This window comes from Anarhichas minor, unplaced genomic scaffold (genome assembly GCF_050575085.1).
Source record: "Anarhichas minor isolate MPS153535 unplaced genomic scaffold, ASM5057508v1 ptg000017l, whole genome shotgun sequence".
NCBI lineage: Eukaryota > Metazoa > Chordata > Actinopteri > Perciformes > Anarhichadidae > Anarhichas > Anarhichas minor.
The window spans coordinates 11,400,001-11,420,964 of NW_027466463.1; the positions used below are offsets into that span (position 1 = coordinate 11,400,001).

Sequence of the window (20,964 nt, forward strand, 5' to 3'; positions counted from 1 at the left end):
CTATTTATAATGTATTTTCAGTGAAACCGTGAAAAATAAAAAAAACTTTCTCGCCCAAAAATGCATCTTATCTTGAACTATATCTTACACAAATACCGTTTTATACCATTTATACGTATGTGTGTCAAAGCTTAATGTCATTTTAATGCGGCCAGAACGCAGAAGTAAAAAACATTCCAGCACAAGCAGGGATCAGTTTCCCGCTGTCGTGATCTTTAACAGGGTGCTCTGAGCAGAATGTCTAAAAAGACAAATTATCGGGATCTATAACCTCCTTTTTTTTGTCCCTCTCGTTTGAACTGACAGCTCTCAGCCACAGAAGAAAGGAGAACAATCTGAAGGATGAAAGGAGGATGAAAAAGAAAGAGAATATTAAATCGAATTCGAACCAAACGAGGCGAGTGGCACACCGTCTAAAACCACTTTACGCCCGGGCCCCTTGAACATTGCCCTCTTTTTTTTCCCACGAACACTTTGGTGATTCCTCCATGTTCTTTTTTTTATTCCCTTTGTGCTCAATTCATAAGGATTAGCACTTGGTAACCCCCATTCCCCCGTTACACACCCAACTCAACACAGTCCTAACTATTACAACGTGTGTTTGCTCATGTATGTGTGTGAGCATGAATATCAAGGACAGAATCAGACATGAGCTTCTGCTGTGTGTGTGTGTATGTGTGTGTAAATATATCAACTACGGGAAGGGGAGGCTGGTTTCTCTCCTGGCATCGAAATTAGGACGTCATCCGAAGAGTGCTGTCAGCTCCGAGTTATCCCTGAAGACAGGGTGGCACCAGGCAGAGCAGCGGGGCCTTCAGGGGATGGAGGGGGTTATACTGCATAACCACACACATCACAATAAGGTACTTACTGGTGTGGGACCAACTTAAAATTAGATTTTTTTTGTCAATTTATGAAGTGGATATGGTTCGAGTGCCGATTGCTAGTACACGTTGATGTTTAAGTACTTATGTATAGAGTTCCCTCCCCAGGCGTACTGCGGGGGAACCGTTATGGGAAATAAAAAACGGCTTGGCCGACATACATGGCTGCCTCTCCATTGTACTCAGGGGTTTTGGCAAAGGGCTGGAACTGCCTCTCTGTCACTATGAGAGGATATGGAAATAAAGACTTATTTACTGGCCCTGTGCTGGAACACAACCAGTGTCCCTTTATAGCCCCGGTATTGACTCTCAGACTCTACTGGATGTCTCCCGTGTCCACGTCATGCACAAGAAACAAGGCAGCAACTATACCCGGCAGTGGGAAACCGACCGATAGGCCGAGTGTATTAGTTTAGATATTGAACTTAATGGTCTCATAATGCAAACAATTCTCTGAGTGACATGAAGTATCAGCAGCGGGCTAAGGAAAAAAATGAAATCCAGAACTATCGAAGCTCACAAGGCCACCATTTTCACCCAAAGACGTAACCGATCCAGATTGTAATTATTCATACTGATGGTTTCCTGGAGAAAAAACCCACCGAAAAGACCCTATCAATATTTTTTCAGCAATCTTAACAGGCAGAAAATACCCTCTTATTTCCCCTTTAGCGCTCCCTCTCACCCCCTCCTTCTACTCTTTTCTCCACCCATACTCTAGAGGCCATTTACTATGATTACCAATAACAATAACACCCCCATTATCTTTTATTATCGCATTTTCCCAAAGCCCTGCCAGCTCTCATGGACTTTGATGAAGCTACAAAACGGCTCCTGTTTCAAGCTTGTATATGTGCAGCCTTGGCTAAGAACCCCCTTAATGGTCACAGGTTGTTTGGGTATCTGACTTGAATCGACGTAAACGGCAATGGTCCACTAAATAGATAGTAAAGTGTTAAGCCACCTGAGACTGCTTTACTGCGGAGGGCTGCTGGTCTCCAGCTCGGTATTTAATATAATCCTTGTGTAACTTTACTCTTACACGTTTTGATTTAAAGAGTGAAAGGAAGGGGGCAGTGTGCAGATAAACATCATTAAACCTGAATTTAAAAGTGTTGATAACGCTACATTTCACTTTCATTAGAGGCAAAATACATCCCAGTGCTTTTTACAGCCTCTGTCTCAGGAAACAGAAGACTCACTGAGGCATCAACAGTTATATAACAGGTATCTATTTACTAAAGATCTATCTCAACTGTACTCTTATTTCTCAGTGAAGAATTCAAAAAATGCAACTGATTCAACCGGCGTTTTCAAGACACTACTAAGCGCACGTGTTTCCCGTCGACCGTGTTGATGACTGTGCATTCCACAGAAGCCTTGCTGGTCTTGTCAGGAGCTGGACCGACCTTGTTTCACCTCCCAGTAGCATGAATCAGCCCTCAACCTCCAGTCTCTCCTCCTGGGGTCCCTTGTTTATTATGTCACAAAAGACCAGTCACACTCCTGTAACGGCGCCTCGCCCCGGAGAAAGTCAGAATCCAGCTGTAGCCGAGCCCCCCCCCCCCCCCCCCCCTCTCTCGTAAATGAGCATGTCCAATCTACCCACTGTGTTTCATTAAAACCAGACTACATCAATCAGGGCCTGAACTTTAAAGGCCAGGTCCCCTCTCCAGCAACATGGGAGGAAAACACGAAGCTGTTAAAGTAAAGGACCTCACACTGCACGTACACTCCAACGCGCATACACTTAACACCACATTTCTGCTGGCGGACCACACATCGCAACGTCAGTCCGAGACCACACAGTAGGTCTCGTGAGGCCGACAAAAGACCTCGTAAGACCTCACACCGGGCCCTCGCATGATTGGATGGGACCTCAGAGATTCCCACACCTGTAACTCCACAAACCGCAAAGTAACTCCGCTGAAAAGCTACTGTAGTCCCCGCACAGCAATTAGAAACCTGGAAACTGTTTAGACCTGTGACTGTTTGGACTTTTTTTACTTGACAAAATGAAGTGCAAAGGAAGTGTAAGATCCGCTCTAACCTGGGGCTATTTTCCCAATGGTGAGAGAAGTATAAAGGAAGAGCCAAGAAACCATAGCGGGAAGCTCGGGGGGGGGGGGGGGGGGGGGGGGTGCCAGACGGACAGACGGCAGGATGGATGGGTAGATAAATGAGTGGAGGCCGCGCAACAAGACGGGAGACTGGGAGGGAGTCCCATGGGTGGGGAAGGGAAGGCAGCCGTGTGATGGAAAGCTTTCTAACTCCTTTCATCGGCTGCCTGAGGATTGGAGCTTTACAAGAGCAAGATGAGCCGGCGCCACTGGAGCTGCTTGGCGCTCTCCAACGAAACCCAGACGCAGCAGAGACAGAGCAGGGACCACTCCTCCCACTCTCTGACCCCGCCCCAAACATCATGCAGCCACCCAATCCTCATCAACCTCAGCCTTGATACACAGACAAATCATAGCAAGGCCCGGTTTTAGTTTCAAAGATTCAAATCAAAATCCTGCGCCTGATGAAGTCTTATTTCATAAGCTGCACAGTCTAAGAAGCTAAAAGCCTGAAGTAGTGGAGGCCGAGCACACGATCACAACCTTAGGGATCGTGAAATAACTTGATTCAGCAGATTAGGAGATGGTCTTTGGTCTTACCAGTCCACACTTAGAGATCGTTTCCTGTAGGATGAAGGCCTGTCCATGGAAGTCTTCTCTCCTTTGGCCACACGCTCTTTGAGGGACAGACGATGGGTAAATTTGGAGATCCCCGACTCTGACCTTGGGGACAGAACAAAAACAAACGGATCAGAATAAGACTCTATGGACTGGATCTTCGACAAACCTTGTGCCCTGCACCATATTGCCTTATCATACATTACACACTCTTGCATAGAAGTTCAGGAGCAGGTAACATCAGTGCCTTTGTTTCAGCATAATGAATTAATAAGAAAACACACAGAGGGACTGATATCCGTACTGTGGGTTTATCATCTACAGGACGACTGAAAAAACTCAAAATGTTCAGCCAAGGTTAAATGATGCTGGAGAACACAAAGGTCTGAGTAAAATGGATTCCCTTATGTCTTAAACTAAACTCACTAAACTCAGTTTTGCAGAAATCCCAATACTCAGTGGACATGTAGTCCATGAAGTTGATAAACAGTGTAAAAAATGCTGCAGTTCCCAGAGGAAACATTGGGTTTCAGGGAAAGCCGCATACTTCCTGCCTAATTTTCTCCAAATCTTTTTCACAGAAAAAAAGAAAGAAAGTGAAGTCACACATTTGAATCTCTTCTACTGGGCTGCCAATGTCCCAGCTCAACTTTTCGTTCAAAATTAAAAACAGGAAATGTAATATTTCTTCCATTCCAGTCTCATTTGATGAGACTCAGCTTTGCAATATTGCTGTGGTAACAGCGGGGACTAATTAAAACGTAATAATATCCTCGATCAAAGAGCCGGAGGAACGTTGCCGGAGCACAGAAGTGATGGAGAGTAAAAACTCACAAGACGTTTTAAGCAAAGGTTTATATAAATGTAGCCAAAGTGAATACAAACCCGTGGATAACTTTAAGGTAAGTCAAAGGACCAAAAATTCATAATTTAAGGAATTTCCTTCTGGTATTACCAACAATACATTCAATGATGCCCGAGCATGGTGCGGCATTCTTCGCTCACCTAATCGAACACACGTGCTGTTTCCATTTCATTATGAAATGATAAAACATCCCTAATAGTGACTCATACGTACTCGCACACATCCATAGACATCCTCTCAACCTGAGCCAAAAAGCGTTTTAGTCTCCATGGTGAGCGCTGTTGGAGACACAATGCAGCGATGGCTGGGTTGAGGAGAGCACAGACTACTGTGGTGTGTCCTGCCACTCAAAAACAAAAGCGTGCGTCTGCCATCGCCGTCGTTAGTTTACGTAAGATGCTGCAGAAATAACATTTCACATAAGGCTTTGATAAACACAGGATTGATGCAATCGTACACAATAGTTCATGCGGTTGCTTTGATTGCTGAACAGTGACATGGATAAATGACAGTGTGGCGATGCGTCCAGATTCACCTAACTCAATTGCCAAATTGGCATAAATGCACGTTTTGTTTAGCATTGATTCATGACCTCGCATGAGTAAATCATACGTTCTTGGCCAGAAGAGGGCTTTACTTCATGAAGTGGACAGAAGGTCTGAGTGCCCTGTCATGTCTCTGGGAGACAGATCAGATCTGGGAGAATGATTGAATTGGATGGAGACTTGTAAACGTTCCCACAGGTGTGAATAAAAGACTTGAGGGACCTTGGATAGTGAAACCCTTTTTTTAAAGTTAAAGATCCATGCCAGCTGGGCTTTCTGCTGCCTCGCCTGGAACATTTTCTGCTCCTTTACGAACTGATATCAAAATCAATGTCACGTAATAAGATTGCTTTATTGCCAAAATTCGATTGCATCCGTCTCTCAAAAGTACAGGCAGAATCCACGTCCTTGGCAGGCATCATCAATCAAAGTTCTCCGAACACCAACCTAAAAAACGAAGGCAAACTAGAAGAACCGCCTCACGGTTGTATGCCATCACAAAACAGTCAAGTAACAGTTTTTGTCCATGTTTGTCCAAAATGCCATCACTTCTTAATTTGATCCTTTTAGACATTTGTGTGAGTTGTTATAATTAGCATAAGAATTATTGAGCTACGGCCACAGTGACCTTGACCTTTGACCACCAAAGGGCTCCACACTGCACACCAAAACATTTTTTTTTTACAAGTGTGCGAGTTACAATTTCACGTGGTCGCATTAATGCGAGTGCATGATGATCATTATGGAGCAGACACGTCCAACCACTGTCTATTTGATCTCCGCCTCCAGAGTCTCAAAAGTCAACTTGACGAGTGATCGTAGGGAGGAGGGTCCAGCTTGTCAGAGCCGCATTCGTGCATGCGGAGTGGAAATGCTTCCCTGCTCGCTCTGTGTGCCCGTGTAACGTGCATGCGTCTGCCACACTCTAGTATTAACTTTAGTCTGGAGCCCTGCTGGGCACAGAATCAAAGCACCTACACTTTACAATGAATATAGTTAAGAAAAGCCTTTCTGTCTATATTAAATGGGGACACATTTTATTCTTGTTGCACATTCTCTCACGCTGCAACAACCGATTCCTCGTAAGACCAGCTGTTGCACTATAAAGACGATGTGATAAGCTGAGATGAAAATACAAAAGTTCTCATTGAAAATGACCTCATGCTGTGGCTTATCTAGTAGAACAATTCCCCGGTTCTCCTGCCTTCGTTCCCACTCCTACACCCTCAACTACTGTTTCCTGAACCCGCGCCAGCTTCTCCAAAGAGTCGGTTGACCTCGAAGACAAAGAGGCATATTTTCCTGTATGAATCACACAAACGGGGTGTGGGATTCTAGTCACATGGCAGAGCAACCCCTAATTGATGGTATTAAGTTAGGCTGGGCTTCTTCTTCAAGGGCTTTTAATTAAATTATAGTAGCACTGCCCTGCGCATGCCAGCTACTGACGACCATTGATGCTAATGTCCCTTTCCATGAACTGTATATTTCACAGATTCATAAATAGACCACAGGGGTGATTCGCCATTGGTTGTTAATAATTGCATAGATCTAATATGTTTGGCCTATGCCCAATAGTTACATTAAAAGTTGCCTGTAAAACTTCAAACAAACTTTTGGATCAAACGCATGACACGACATGACCATAGGATAATGACTTCAATGCCATGAAAACACATAGGATCATGGCTTCAAAGACACGGGGGGGGCCCGTGGACACAGAAGAGGACTCAGGGAATCCCTTTGAGGGGTTTAGAGGGAAAATGGACATGTGAAGCAGGTGGGTCTCAGTGGAGGGGATCTGCTGGCAACCGGCTGCCTCTTGGCTCCCTGAGAGCCTCGACCCCTGGCTCCGCCGCATGCAGCTGTCCCCGATAACATCATCACAGCAGACACACTGTGATGATGCAATCCCCTTGGAGACCCACTCAGGATATCCCAGTCGATTATCCTCCCATCAGAATTATGTTTTCTCTTTCATTTTGCTGGTGTTGATTACGATTTATAAAATCAGTGATTGATTGCGTTTCCTTATAGAACTGAGGCTTTAATGTCACCTTGAAGCCATGTCGTCCTAAACACACACACACACACACACAACCAGTTAAGCTCTTAACCTAGAGCACCAACGTGTTTCTATATATACAAGAGTCAGACAGTGCTTAGGCACCTGCCACAATGCCCTGTCTTCTTAGAAGGAAAATCCTACAAAGCCAATGAAGGCATACCTGTGTGTGTGTGTGTGTGTGTGTGTGTGTCAACCCCTTGTCATTTCCCATCTCACCCTTCAGCCACTTTGACCTTCTCTCAATGCACACCACATGCAGAACGGATGGCAATGGCTCACTCAGCGACGCTCCACAGCATGATGTGCACACAATGGAGCGCAGCTCTGCAGCGGAAGCTTTCCATTTCCATCGCTTTGCGATTTGTCTCTTGATGTACGAAGTGGGTAATTACATAATAACGTGTGTTTATTATTCATTTCAGTGGTATAGTGGTATGTTGAGGTTGACATTTTCGTTTCCAGGTGAAACGTCTCGACAACTATTGGATGGATTTCCGTGAAGCTTGGTGCAGATATCCGTGGTGCGCCGAGAAAATGTTAGCACGCTAACTTACTAAACCTACACGGTATGTTAGCTTCATAATAGTAAACATATTAGCATGCTGACATTAGCATTTAGCTCATAGCACTACTGTTACTCTTTAAATATGCTCTACAAGTAATAATAAAAGTCAAATCTTCACCTTTTCTGTATTTTATACTTAGTTTTTTAAACATAAAATCCCCCTTGTACAGTCCCAGTGACTACAAGATACAATAACTGTTCCTAATATATCCCTCCAATGTGAAAGCCCACCGCTGCCTCACTGCAGTGTGACTTAGATTATGATCTCGCCAGCATTAGTAACTTTCCCCAATCCTGCAGCACAAGAGTGCTTTTGTCAGCACTGAAAGGCTTGTGTGGCGATACGGAGAAAATGTTGACCTACGCTTACACACACACACACACACACACACACACACTTACTTACAGACACTTTCACACTGTCACTCTTTTTTTTCTTTCTTGCAAACAGCTCACCTAATGTCACTTACCCTCTCCGTACTGTTGCCATGGCAGCAATTAACTGTTCAGAGGTATTCATGTGCACAACAAATTCTGCTAAAGAACTCATTGTTCATGCTCACCGTACAATTTGACCCCCGCTCATATAGCCTCAGTAGCCCACTGCTATTTGAGAGCAGAGTTAAGACTGCGTGGAATTCTAGCAAAAACCAAACACCACAAAGAAGTTTAAGAGCTACAGGGCTCGTTTATATCACTGTTACTACTACATAAGACATATTTATAAACTAGGTTTAGATATCAACAAGTCTCATTCCATGTTCATAATTCAATTTATTGTAGTGGTAAAGTACCTACAACTGATTTTTTTAAAAATCTTATTATAGTATTACATTTTTTTTTATTTGATCATAATTTGAATTATAAATTATTGAGAACCCTTGTTCGCTGGAGTGAAAAATTGTCTTCTAATGAATACTATTATTCTTTAATACTAGGTTTTGCATTACCGCCCTCCTGGATGATACTATTCAATAAATTGACCTATTTGATTAATGGGAAATAACATGAGAAGCATGCTCAGCAAAGCTTCACAGACAGGGTTTTGTGTTGGATGTGTTTATAAAAGGGACCCCAGAATGTAATGCATTACACAATCTATGTGGTCTGTCTGAGGCTGGGCTGCCCTTAACCACAGATCTTAGTTCAGATTACTAACGCGCAGACAGGATAGTAAATCATAAGCAGGACAGACAAATACCTGACCCTGTTTCAGCAATTATGGGCAATGGCTGCCGACCTAAAACAACTATTTTGGAAATGAGGAAAAACAAAGCGCTGGGATTGCTTTCATCTCCGTCTCCTGCTATGGCTCCTTATGCGTGCCAATGGAAGTCTAATACGCCAAAAACATATAACAGATACATGCAAATGAAATGGATGCAAGCACACACGGTTGCTGGCGCGTGCGCGCACAAATACACAGACGCGGTTTAATTCAGGAACATACCCCTCAATGTGTTTCATTAGGCAAACAAAAAGGCTTTCAGTGGTCCAATCATAAAAGCACGCGGCCAAGCTATGAACATTGCTAATTAAAATCTGCTCAAAGAAAGCCTTGTTTTCCATTCACCATCTCCATCCAAACCCATGTCTGTGTGTACGGCTCTCTGTGTGGTGGAGGCTGCTTTTATTTCACTTGGACGGAGGCCTCGCCAATAAAACATACTGATATTTCTTTAAGCTAACAATATGCAGTAATGCAGTACATTATCTGAATCGCTCAAAGCGTAATGTGTAATCGCTGGCGGCAGCGGGGGTCAATAAATGAGAGGCAATATCGTAGCATAGTCTGTTGCATAACACCTGACGCGCTCTGGGGTCTAATGAATTAGTCTTCTTATTACAGTAAGATTGCCTGAAGTAATGCATCAAAATGATGTAATGCGCGACAGAGCAAATACGTTAATGAGAAGGATAATTCTCCTGCCAGCCACATGGGTCCAAAAAGTGAGGGGAGGCGTTTAACAGCCGCTTTGACAAACGAATCTTAACAATAGCTGCCAGAACTTCGAGTGCTAATGATCTAATCTTAAAGCGTCGTGCCAAAGGAGGGGACTCTGTTATCACCCTACGCACATGTTCTCATATGCTGCCCATCCACCCACTACGGTAAACACAGATATTTCCATCTCGGCTCCTTTCTCTCCATCCCCTCATTTGCACGTCTCTGAGTCACACTCACACTTTCATCTCTTTTTTTTTCTCCCTTTCATTGCGACGCTCTCGCTCACTCCCGTTTTCCACGGAATCGGCACATACAGAATTTGTCAGGGAGACAAAAATGAGGGAGGAATTCAATGCCCTTTTTTTTCTCACTCTCGGGTCGGCTCCCTGTGGTGTTGGGCTTGATACCAATCCCTACGTGTCCCAATCTGCGTTTGATGTGTGCCACAAGGCTGACTCAACACAGTGAGACATACAGATGATGGATCCGCAGTCAAATTAATCTTGAATTGAGCTGACAGTGGCATGGAGGCCAGCGAACTGTTAGAGGCATGTTGCTGGAGTACCATGGAGCAAAGCAAGTGGTGCCACAGATAGTTTTCTCTTTCCACTCGCTTTCAGTTTGGTGGGATGGGATAATAAGGTGATTCGGTGGAACCTAATCTGGGGTAATTTAATAGCTAGATAGATGTGGTAACTCCCAATTGAACATGGACCAGTGTGTACAACAGTGCCAACAGACATGTATGAGCACATACACACCCATAAGGCACTCATCAGTTACATCCCAAATCCAAGGTGAGCAGAAACATTAAAACTGATTTATTAGTGGGCCACAATCCAGGAAAGACATAGAGTAACATAATACAGTTCAATTGTCTGGGGAGCCGGACTTATCTGATGGGACCTGAAAGCCTCATCGCTGCTGTCGGAAATCGACGGGAACCTGACAACAGTCGCGTAGCATCCCATGACATTGTAACCCATTAATAATTCTGCACAGAATCTCATAACTCTCCACACAATCTCCTCATAAAACTCCACATAAGTCTCCAGCTGGTCTCCTCTCGGACACAGAAAAGCTGATAAAACCCCGTGGAGCCTGGATCTTAACCCCCCCCCTGTATCGGCACACTCGGTATTGCAGAGTGCGAGTCTGAAGAGCCGATGTGAGTCCATGGTTGTGGATCCGTGTGTGCCAGCCTGAGTTCTACACATGGTTTTTAGAGGCCCGGCCTGATGGAGGTGGACATCACTCTGGCGTTATGTTTACGGTCTTGAAACAGTTTTAAACATACACACACAAAAAAAGGGCAACCCACTCCCCCCCCCCCCCCCCCCCCATCAACCCACAATTGAGCACGGCGTCGAGATTCCAATCAGGGTCGTGCCAGCAGACTGAGGGGATTATTTATGCTGGAAAGGAGAAGGGAACCTCGAGGAGGGAGAGACACGTGTGCTGGGTTCCTTGCATTTCTACATTTGTGAGAACCAAAAGGTCTATCTTAAGGATAGCAAAATCCTCGAAAGTAAACATTTGTCCTAGCTAATTTTACAGTTGGAGTTTAGGGTTATGGTTTAAGTTACTAGGATAAGGTTGAGGAGAAGAGAAGGTTCGTGTTGGGCATCGAGGGAAACACATTCACATCCACACAAACAAATCCCCCTTTGAGACAGACGACGTGACGTGGGTCGACCCGGCGTTGGCGATCGATCTGAATGAGTCAATGTGCATCATCCAGCATGGCTCCACGATCCGCGCTCCTGACCGGGAGTGTTTGGACACTGCTCGGCTTTGGTGAACAGGCGTTTGTATTGAGGATGAGAGTCGAAAGTTAAGTTATTGTGGTAAAATGTTTTTACCACAAAAATGTTTTTTCGTGTTATCGGCGTAGGAGATTTAGCACATCCATCCCACTCGCCTCTGGGCTCCTGTAATGGGAATTACAGAAACACAGGGAGTGCAGAACCCTTGAGCTGGCCACCATTGTGGTTCCTACTGAGCAGCAGTGCCAGTAACATTTTGTTGTGAGGTTAAGTGAAGGACAATTCTGTGGGGGCCGCCTGGTGAGAAGAAAAACCAGCAAAGTTGGATTCAAAATGTCCACGAGTGACCATAAAATGGTGCTTGCGGTTGAAATGCTGAGTTGGCTTGTTTGTACCAAAAGCAGTTTAATCCTGAAATCATATTTGTACAGCCGTGAGCCAGCGAACTATGAGCTTCCAAAGTGTTGAGCGGTTTTTTTTGGGAAAGCTGATCGAATTTTGATGTGTGGTTTCAAATGTGGAGGGAGATGTTTGGTAAAGGATCCAACTTGTTGAGCAACATAATATAACAAACTTTTCCCTCAGAACTCCCTCAGGTAATGCGGTTGTGAGGATAAAGTGTTTGTATGTTGCGTTGTTAAGTGTGTGTGTGTGTGTGTGAGGGAGTGTGTGTGCGTGTTTTTGCATCTAAAGCCAGAATGAAAAAGGCTATACACTGCTAGAAGAGCAGTGAGCATAGCAAGTACTCCAAATTAAGCTCCCTTTCTCCCTTTGCATTTCTATCTCTCTCTCTCTCACACACACACACACACACACACACACACACACACACACACACACACACACACACACACACACACACACACACACACACACACACACACACACACACACACACACACACACACACACACACACACACACACACACACACACACACACACACACACACACAATCATGGCCAAGATGCCTTACCAAAACAATGGCTGTCTCTGCCCGCTCAGTTCTTTGGCCTGGCAGCCTGCTCTTGGGGAGTTCTCAAACAACCCAACATTGCTGCAGCCAAGCCACATCAAAAAGCACACGCACAAAACCACACACACACACACACACACACACAGAAGGAGGACTAAATGCTACTAATATTCACACAATTATACACTCTTCATATTTGTGAAATGCACACTGGATCAAGAGAACGGGTACAAACACACTTTGCTGCTGAGAGCATGTGTGCTCAGACACACACTAGATGAACTGTGTGTGACAAATAGTCACACACTCAGCCAGCGGCAGTCTCCTATGGCCCGCTGAGTTAGCTCCCTCTCCTACCACCAATACCACTATTGTAAATACTCCTCAATATGTATTTACACTGGGATTTCAAAACCCTGTGATAAAAGTGAGGTGAAAAGAAAAAAGGCTGGAAAAAAAAGGAAGGAATGTGTTTCAACGTAGGTCAGACAGCGGGAACCCTCAATCCTTATTATCCTTCTGCCAGAATGTGCCTTGGATTGTCCCTCTGGTGGATGAGATAGGGCAGTGGTTCCTATCCTTTCTCCTTGGAGCCCGTCCAGCCCCCCCCCCCCCCCCCCTTCTTGAATCCATTCAAATTACCAAAAAGGCTGTCTCAGACAAGTACGTAGTGCTGAATGGGAGATTCACCCTTAAACTGTCGGCTCACAGCATGTCCTTTGACTTCACAAAACGTCTTGCATCTGTTTTCCTGGAAATATTTCCTCAACTCCGAATCGGCTTGAAGGTCAGCAATCTCCTCTCCACAGGCGAGGTATTTCCACGTCCTCAAGGCTGGAAAAGTGCATCAACCAAGAATCATTTTATAAGCATCAGGAAAATGGGACTTGATTTCCTCCCACAGTGGTCGATTGTGATCTCGTAAGAATTCCTTTACTTGTTTCCTGCAGTTCCACAAAACCCATAAGCGTCTGTGTGTAACAGCAAAGTTTGATGCGTTTCATCCTGACACAGCCGGTCAAACAGTCTCCTGTTAGTAGGACGAGCCTTTCCAAAGTGTTTCACTGGCCGATGCTTGGTGATGTAGCCTGAAGGGGCTTTTTCCTTCAATCGGCTCTTACGTTCCTTTGTTTTAGCCCATCGTTGCTGCAGCCCCGTCAGTGCAGCGAGCAACAAGATGATTGTACGACAGATTATTGGATGAGAAGTAAGAGTCCACGGCCATAAATATTTCTTGTTATCTGTTGTTGTTGAGGATAGATTGGTAGACATAAGAATGTCTTGTTCCAAGTCATCGCCGTGAATTTATTGCACAAAAACGATCACCAGTCTCTGCCGAGCCTATCGTTTTTGAACTATAGTAAGAAATGCATTCTCTCTTCTCATCAGGGTACTTACAGATAAAACTCTGAATCGATTGTGTAGTTGTTCGCCAACAACCGTGAGCGTGCAACAGTGATGTGAGTCTGACGTCATCCGAATCTGCGTAAATCCTCCCCGAATGAATTATTTGCTCTGCTTTGAAGCTGTTTCTTACCAGAGCCATGCAAAAATGCGTAGCGGGAATAAGCTTATTTTTTCCAAATTTATAAATACAAAGTACTTTGTGCCTGTTTGTGGTGTGATGTTCTGTTCACATTAAAAATATTATTTTCGGCGCCACAACTCTTGGATTTGTCTCGGTCATGCTGTTCTCTCTCCTCTTGCCCGAGTGGCATTTCTCCATCAGCGCAATGCCTGATGGTATGTAATGCTGAGCATTAGCGACCACTGGTTTTACACTACACTTCACGATGCATTGTGGGATACTTTAAGTCCACTATAAAGGGAATAATAACTCTCACAACAGCAATACAGAACCGCAAACTCAATATATAGACCACGATGTAGTGAGTACACTTGAGTGATGAACAATGAAACTGTCTCTGCAGCGCTCTCTTCTCTCTCTGTTCTCCTCTCTGCTTATTTCAATACGATGCAAACACAACTTGTTTTCTCGTAAATGCTCTTTTGCATGTGAGCATCTTTGCTTGTGGCTGGTAGATAAGGTGAAGCCCATTGGTCGGCTTCCTCTCTCATCTCAGGTCCTCTCATCGGAGACATGAGACGCTGCGTTTGTTCGCCCCCCCCCCATTCAGGACTTTGTGTACTGTACGCTGAATGAAGTGCCTGATGTAGCCATTAATTAAATGCCGCTGGGCTTTTGGCTCCTGTGTCACCTGTAACCACGGCAACAAGCAGCTACCGCTGGGAGGAAAGTCTTTCAGCTGTGGAGGAACGTGGCGGTGAAACATCAGCTGGGGCTGAGACGCAGTGGAAAGAGGGAGAGGAATGTATTTTGCCTGACGGTTATGTCATCTTATAAACATGTATACCTCTTTGCAAGAGGTATACATGTTTTTTTTACATGTGCTTTATCCAAACAATAAGTCAAGCACATTGCTAGAGAACAAATCTCCCTCTTACACACATACACACACACACACCTACGGTACATCACTCCCATATGAGAACAATTACGTGGCCTGCTCCCGTGAATAAATTAGTCTAATCAAGTTTTCTCTTCCCTGACATCCGTGCCTAAATCCCTTGCTCCATGAAAAGTGCAAAGCTCGTCATCACGAGACATTTATGTGAAATTGTCACAATTAGCATCTGAATTCTTGAGTTGTGGAGTTATTCTCTGGTTGCTTTGTGTAGGAAACACCTTTGCCTCTGAGTTCGGTGTGCATGAAGATATCAAAATAGGTGTAATGTGAGACCTTTAAGTACACTTGGTATCAAGCCTGACAGAGGGAGTCTGAACCACTTGTAAATGATCCAGTGATTAGCTGCACGTAAAAAGAGAGCTGCAGTGGGACAAAGAAAAGAGGCTAGAATGATCATCTCCATCTGGAGGAAAAATGAGTTCAAATATTCCATCTGTAGGTAAGAAGAGGAACGGCTGAAAGTCCAGACTAAGAGAATGAATGAAAGGAAGATGGCCGATACATTCCTTCACTTTGTGGGACAGAAATAAGCAACTATTTATCTGCACTGAGTTGTACGAAATTACTGATTATATGCAATCATTTTGTTGACATTTTGAGACCAAATGTTATTGACATATATTATTAGTATAGGTATAGGTATAGCCTTCAGCAATCATCTTCCAATTGGAAAGCTGAGCCGAAGGCAGATAGGAAGCAAACCAACGCACACACACACACACACACACACACACACACACACACACACACACACACACACACACACACACACACACACACACACACACACACACACACACACACACACACACACACACACACACACACACACACACACACACGTACGTACACATGTCACTTACTCCTCAGGGTTAATGATCCTTTTGAGATGAAAAACATGAAAATCTATGTTCTAAGTGCATACTTTATTTTCATTTACCCCTCTGCATCTGTGCAGTTATGCTTATTCACCTATTTGTGCAGGCATAAATAAATGTTGTGTGTCGAGCTACACTGAACACTCCTCTCTTTCCCTCCCTCCCTCCCTCCCTCCCTTATTTCTGGGGAAGACTTCTGTTACGTGACATCCCGCAATAGCTATACTAGTCTTGTCTCCTGGCAACAGATGTCTCCCTTTCTGGCACACTGAGAGCTCACTGTGACAGTACACCTGACATCGTATATGACCAAAAAACACTAAAGTATATGATGCAGCACATGTCCCACTGTCATTGACTTACTGTATGGACAACTAGGAGTTCAGCTTCAAATACAGCATACACTTAGACACAGGAAGACAGACAAAGGCCAACCATTGGGAAACAAGTCAAGTGAACTCTCCTGATTACGTTTTCTCTATTTTTTGTTAAAGATCTAAGCAAAAGGGGGTATTTTTCGGACATCACACAGTATCCATACTCTTACAAAGCTCCATGTTTAGATGGAAAAGGCCAGTTGCTATGAAACGCACGCATTGACAGTTGAAGTAGGAAGCTAAAAGCAATATCTTACTCAAGAAAACACCTGCACCCAAGGAAAAATATCAAAGCCAATAGTTAGTAAGTGATTGAGAGTACATAATCCCAGCAGTTCATACAGTCTGTGTTGAGTTTGCATTAACAGCATAGTAGTAATGGGCAAATTTAACAGTAGCAGATTAGAAACACGGTGGCTTCTCACTGAACTATAATAAAATATAAAACTGGGGAAATAAAGGTCAAGCTTTTTCTGAAACAGAGCGTGTGTCAGAAAGTACAAAGGGTGTCGTATGCTGTACTTACTGTAATATTGGGCTATATAAATAAAATGGACCTGATTTGACTTTTTGAATCATCATCATGACCTTCAATATGAACTGTTAATGTTACATGTAGTTGTTGCTGTCACCGTAGCACGAGACGATGGTGGCAACAACCACTGTTGGGATTACATAAAGTCTGTGATGGTCAACCATCTCTGAGTCTTTGGTCTCTTTTTCTGTTTTCTAGAGAGGAAGGCAAGGATGGATGGAGGGATGGAGGGATGCACAGGCAGGTGAACGGATGGGACTTACTTTTTGCGCTGATTCTCCTTTCGGTCAGCGGAGCCCAGACTCTGCAAATAAGAGAAGAGAAGCAGACATTACAATCACCACCTAAGACAAAACTATTGTGGTGCTGCATCCTTCAGGGGGAACTTTGCTGGTTTTCAACGGGCTTTGTATTGTTGCAATTTGGCTGGTTTGCGCGAATGAGCGATGTTCGGCTTTCCTTCATGTTAACCCGCACCCCAGAGCTCCCTGCTCATCTGTTTTGGGTCATCCAGCGGACACTCGCAAACAAGCAACACGGAGGGAAGTCGAACTTGCTCATTTGCTCATATCACTCCCAATGCAGCGGCACAAAGCCTGTTGAAAATCGTCTAAGTTTCACTTTAAATGCTATCTCATAGAGAGCATGCTGCAAAACCACGGGTAGGCAACTCCCCTTGGATTTTGTTATATTCATGTGGGCTTGGCTGTCCTGAAAATAGCTTGTAACAAAAAACATTTAGTTAAAATGTGCTGCTCTTAATCAAATAATCAGCAAGTGAATTAACCTAAAAAGACAATCCAATTACACAAACACCAAGACGGAGATATCAGTTTTCCCCCCTTAATTGAGTTTGGTTTATTACAGTCGAGGTGACCAACAGTAATCCACCTCTCAGCCCTCCCACCAATCTGGCAACGCCAATCGAGTGATCAATGCAGCCCCGCGAGAGCCAATTACATGGGTAATGACCTCGTCGCCGGTGGAAAATAATTAGCTCCCTGGGTACAATTACAAACACGTATATCCAGTGGATCTATTTCATTCACATGCATTTACCAAAATGTGGTGTGCGAGCGCATGTGCAGGTATGCTTAGGAAGCAAGATGTGAATGTGAGACGAGGCAAGAGCAGCGACTGAGAGTTCAGAAAGTTTTAAAAAAGCCATCTCCCAGAGGATGAAGACAACCGAGTTCACAAACTCCAGATGCGGAAATAATACTTCCCGCTAGCTCTGCTCAACAGGGGCCGTTTGAATACATCCCTCCGGCAGAGCCAACTTATTAGGCACACGTGCACAGAACACCCACTGACACAGAAACACACACACCTATACACAGTGCAGACACACACACACACACACACAGTATCCCCCTGCTGTCCGCCTCTTCAGGAGGTGTATAGCCCTCAGCGGTGACACTTGGTGAGACAGACAGCAGCGCGCACATGAGACACTCAGCGCATACACGCACACATCGCTGGCCTCGGGCTGGAGACGTTTTTGGAGTGAAATTTTGTTGCTGTTTTGCATTTTCTTCTTTGGCAAGGAGGCTAATTCATGCTCCTGATATGACCCAAGATACAATACAATACAAAGTATTCTGATGTGAAAATGTTCACTGACTCCAAAACCCCTAATTTGCCAAATGAAGATGGTCCCAGCATGCATTGGGGTTGCCAATCGTACGTAGAAGAACCGAGCTCGGTCAAGTTTGACACCAAAGCCCTTAGCGAGATGGTGGTAAAGGCATGGATGTAGTCAGAGAATACCATGTTTTAAGGTGGCGCCCCCATTTATACTTTTACACCCTTTTGTAATGATTGTGTATAGAAAACAGGCCACATTGCATCACATAACCTGTAATTCTCAACTGTGGCCAAGGTTGCCTGTTAGCCAAGCACTGTTAATGGGAGGCTTGGGTGCAGGCAGCATGTTCTACCCATATCTCATGTCATATCACAAGGGAAAAGCGGCAGGTCTTGGTCGCGCGAACTGTGTGGGCGTCTCCGAGCACACCTGCTACAATGAGCAGAATACAGATTGACAACCGACCACTCTATGTGTCAAGGTGTTCGGAGTGCTGCTTGTTGCGCCACCATGAAAATAGGGCCCAATTCTATCAGTAATGGACATCTACTAGTGACTTTGGTGCGAGCTCCTTTTCTATGACTCGCAGTGGTACAGTACAGTGAGTGTGTCCTGCATGCCCTCCCTTTGAAACTAAAACTGAACATCAGAGAAAACGGATGTTTTGAGTGTGTGTGTGTGTGTGTGCGCACTTTTATGTGAGCAGTGCAGTGACATTTTGACCAGCAAGTGACTCCTCTCTGGCGTTGTGTGTGTGTGTGTGTGTGTGTGTGTGTGTGTGTGTGTGCGCGTGTGCTTTTATGTGTGCAGCGCAGTGACATTTTGACCAGCGATTGACATCTCTGTGTGTTTAAGTCTGCATACGAGTCTCATCCTCCCGGTGGGGACAGGATAGGCCATACAGAGTGGCTGACCTTTCACCTCCCCGCTCCCCCACAGTGCCCTCAGGCAGAGCCACTCTGCCATGGGGATGAGGGCAGGCGGGTGTCCGTCATTTGAAATACAGGTCTGTGTGGGGGGGGCTCAGCCACCTTTCATGCTGAGGTAATGGACATGAATAAGCCGGCTGTGACTCAATTTCTTTCGGCAGAAATTTTGTCAAAATTGTCCACTTTACAGGAATACCAATGCTATTGTAGTTGATTATTTGATAACTCATTTTCAAGCATTTACTCTGATGCTCTAGTCCTTTTAAATGCCCACCTCCATATTTGGAATTGTGCTGTATCAATGTCTCACAGCATGACTACATCCTGGGGGATGATTAGGATTTAATATGAAGAACCTCAAATCTATGACCAGTATGAACACTTATGATCAAACCAACAAATATAAAAAAGCATTCTCCATGTGACAGTGTGTCATGCGCAATATCCTCATGTCAAAACAGAAATATACTTTATGTAACGGTTATGGAATCAAGCTTCAATCGAAAGGCTGTGAATACCATCAGGGACATTTTGCCTCTCACAAACTTGCTTCACGGTATTCCTGCAACTCGCCACCTGCATCCCCTCACATCTCTGTCCACGTGTGCACAGAAAGCCTCGCTGACAATCACACGGAAATGAGAGCAAAATTTCAAATCAGATCTAACAGCTCATGCTCAATCTCAGCTCAAACAACACCTTTCCTTCTCTTTTATGAGTCGATACTCAGTCCTTAAATCCCCCTGAGCCAAAGAAAACCCACGTTTCCATGCCAATGGTGGCAGGAGTCATCACACCTGACAACTATTAGAGCGACTCAGTCAATTATCCTAATGATAGTGAGGAACCTATAGGAGACAATTACCTGACTTTACACATCAGGTGTAGTACATATTTGTAAATTATGTTCAAACAAATTAAAAATTAAAAATCATGAAAAAATATGGAAGGGAATATATGGCTCTAATAATAATAAATACATAAGAATCAATTAGTTCTAAAATGATTCATCAGATTACAGTTTTAACACACAGGCTCAAGTGTACATCTTTCTTAGTGTGTGTATGGATCAGGTGTGTGAATGAATACCTTTACAGCAGGTACAAACTTTGCATTCCCTCAGCGCTGTGTGTCATAAATATTATGCTCTAATCGTGCCAAAAGCCTCAAATGCTAAATCCTCTCAACATAATGTCTCTTCAGATACTGACTAACGAGCAAACAACAAAACACAAGCGGTCATACACACATAAAAACACCATCAAATCTGCAGAATACCTTCACTTGGTGTCCATTCATTCCAGCACTCACACACATACCTGTCGAGTCCAACCCGGTGAACCCAGTCGGAGAACGACACTCCACTCTCCCTTGATTTCTTTTTCCTCTCTTTGTTTTTAAAAAACCCCAAAGTCCTCACTACGGTGTTCCAGTGGAGGCTCTAATTGCCGTCCACCTGTCCAACTTCAACTCTTCAGCGCCGTTTCCCCCCCCCCCCCCCCTCCCCGTCGAACTCTCTCTATTTTCCGTTTTCTTTTTTCTGTCTAAAGCCGTTGGTCACACGAAGGTTTGTGAAGCTTACTCCGACGGCGGCTGCTGCTACCGCCACTGACTTGTTGTACTTTAATTGTGGTTGCTAGGCGATAAGCTTCTCCAATTCTGCACACAGTGAGGAGGGAAGGAGAGGAGAGGAGAGGAGAGGAGGGGGGGGGGGGGGGGGGGGAGTGAGAGAATAGGTGGCGGGGATGAGGGGAAGGGGGGGGGGGGTAGGAGGAAAGGCTCATTATAGACACAGTAGCCTGAAGAGAATGATCGGCAGGGAGGAGCGGGAAAGGTTTACAGGAGGTGAAGAAGACGAGACACACGGCTGGAT

The 20,964-nt window shown here is 44.6% G+C and overlaps 1 protein-coding gene across 1 annotated transcript in view; it reads right to left on the reverse strand.

The window, feature by feature from the left end:
* Window positions 1-20,964, reverse strand: part of ankfn1b (ankyrin repeat and fibronectin type III domain containing 1b) — a 97,385-nt gene that overhangs the window by 30,408 nt on the left and 46,013 nt on the right. The window contains exons 4-5 of the mRNA XM_076093593.1: window positions 16,838-16,878; window positions 3,545-3,667 (exon numbers count right to left, since the gene is read on the reverse strand). Coding sequence (XP_075949708.1) covers window positions 3,545-3,667; window positions 16,838-16,878 — 164 coding nt within the window. The remainder of the gene's footprint in view (window positions 1-3,544; window positions 3,668-16,837; window positions 16,879-20,964) is intronic.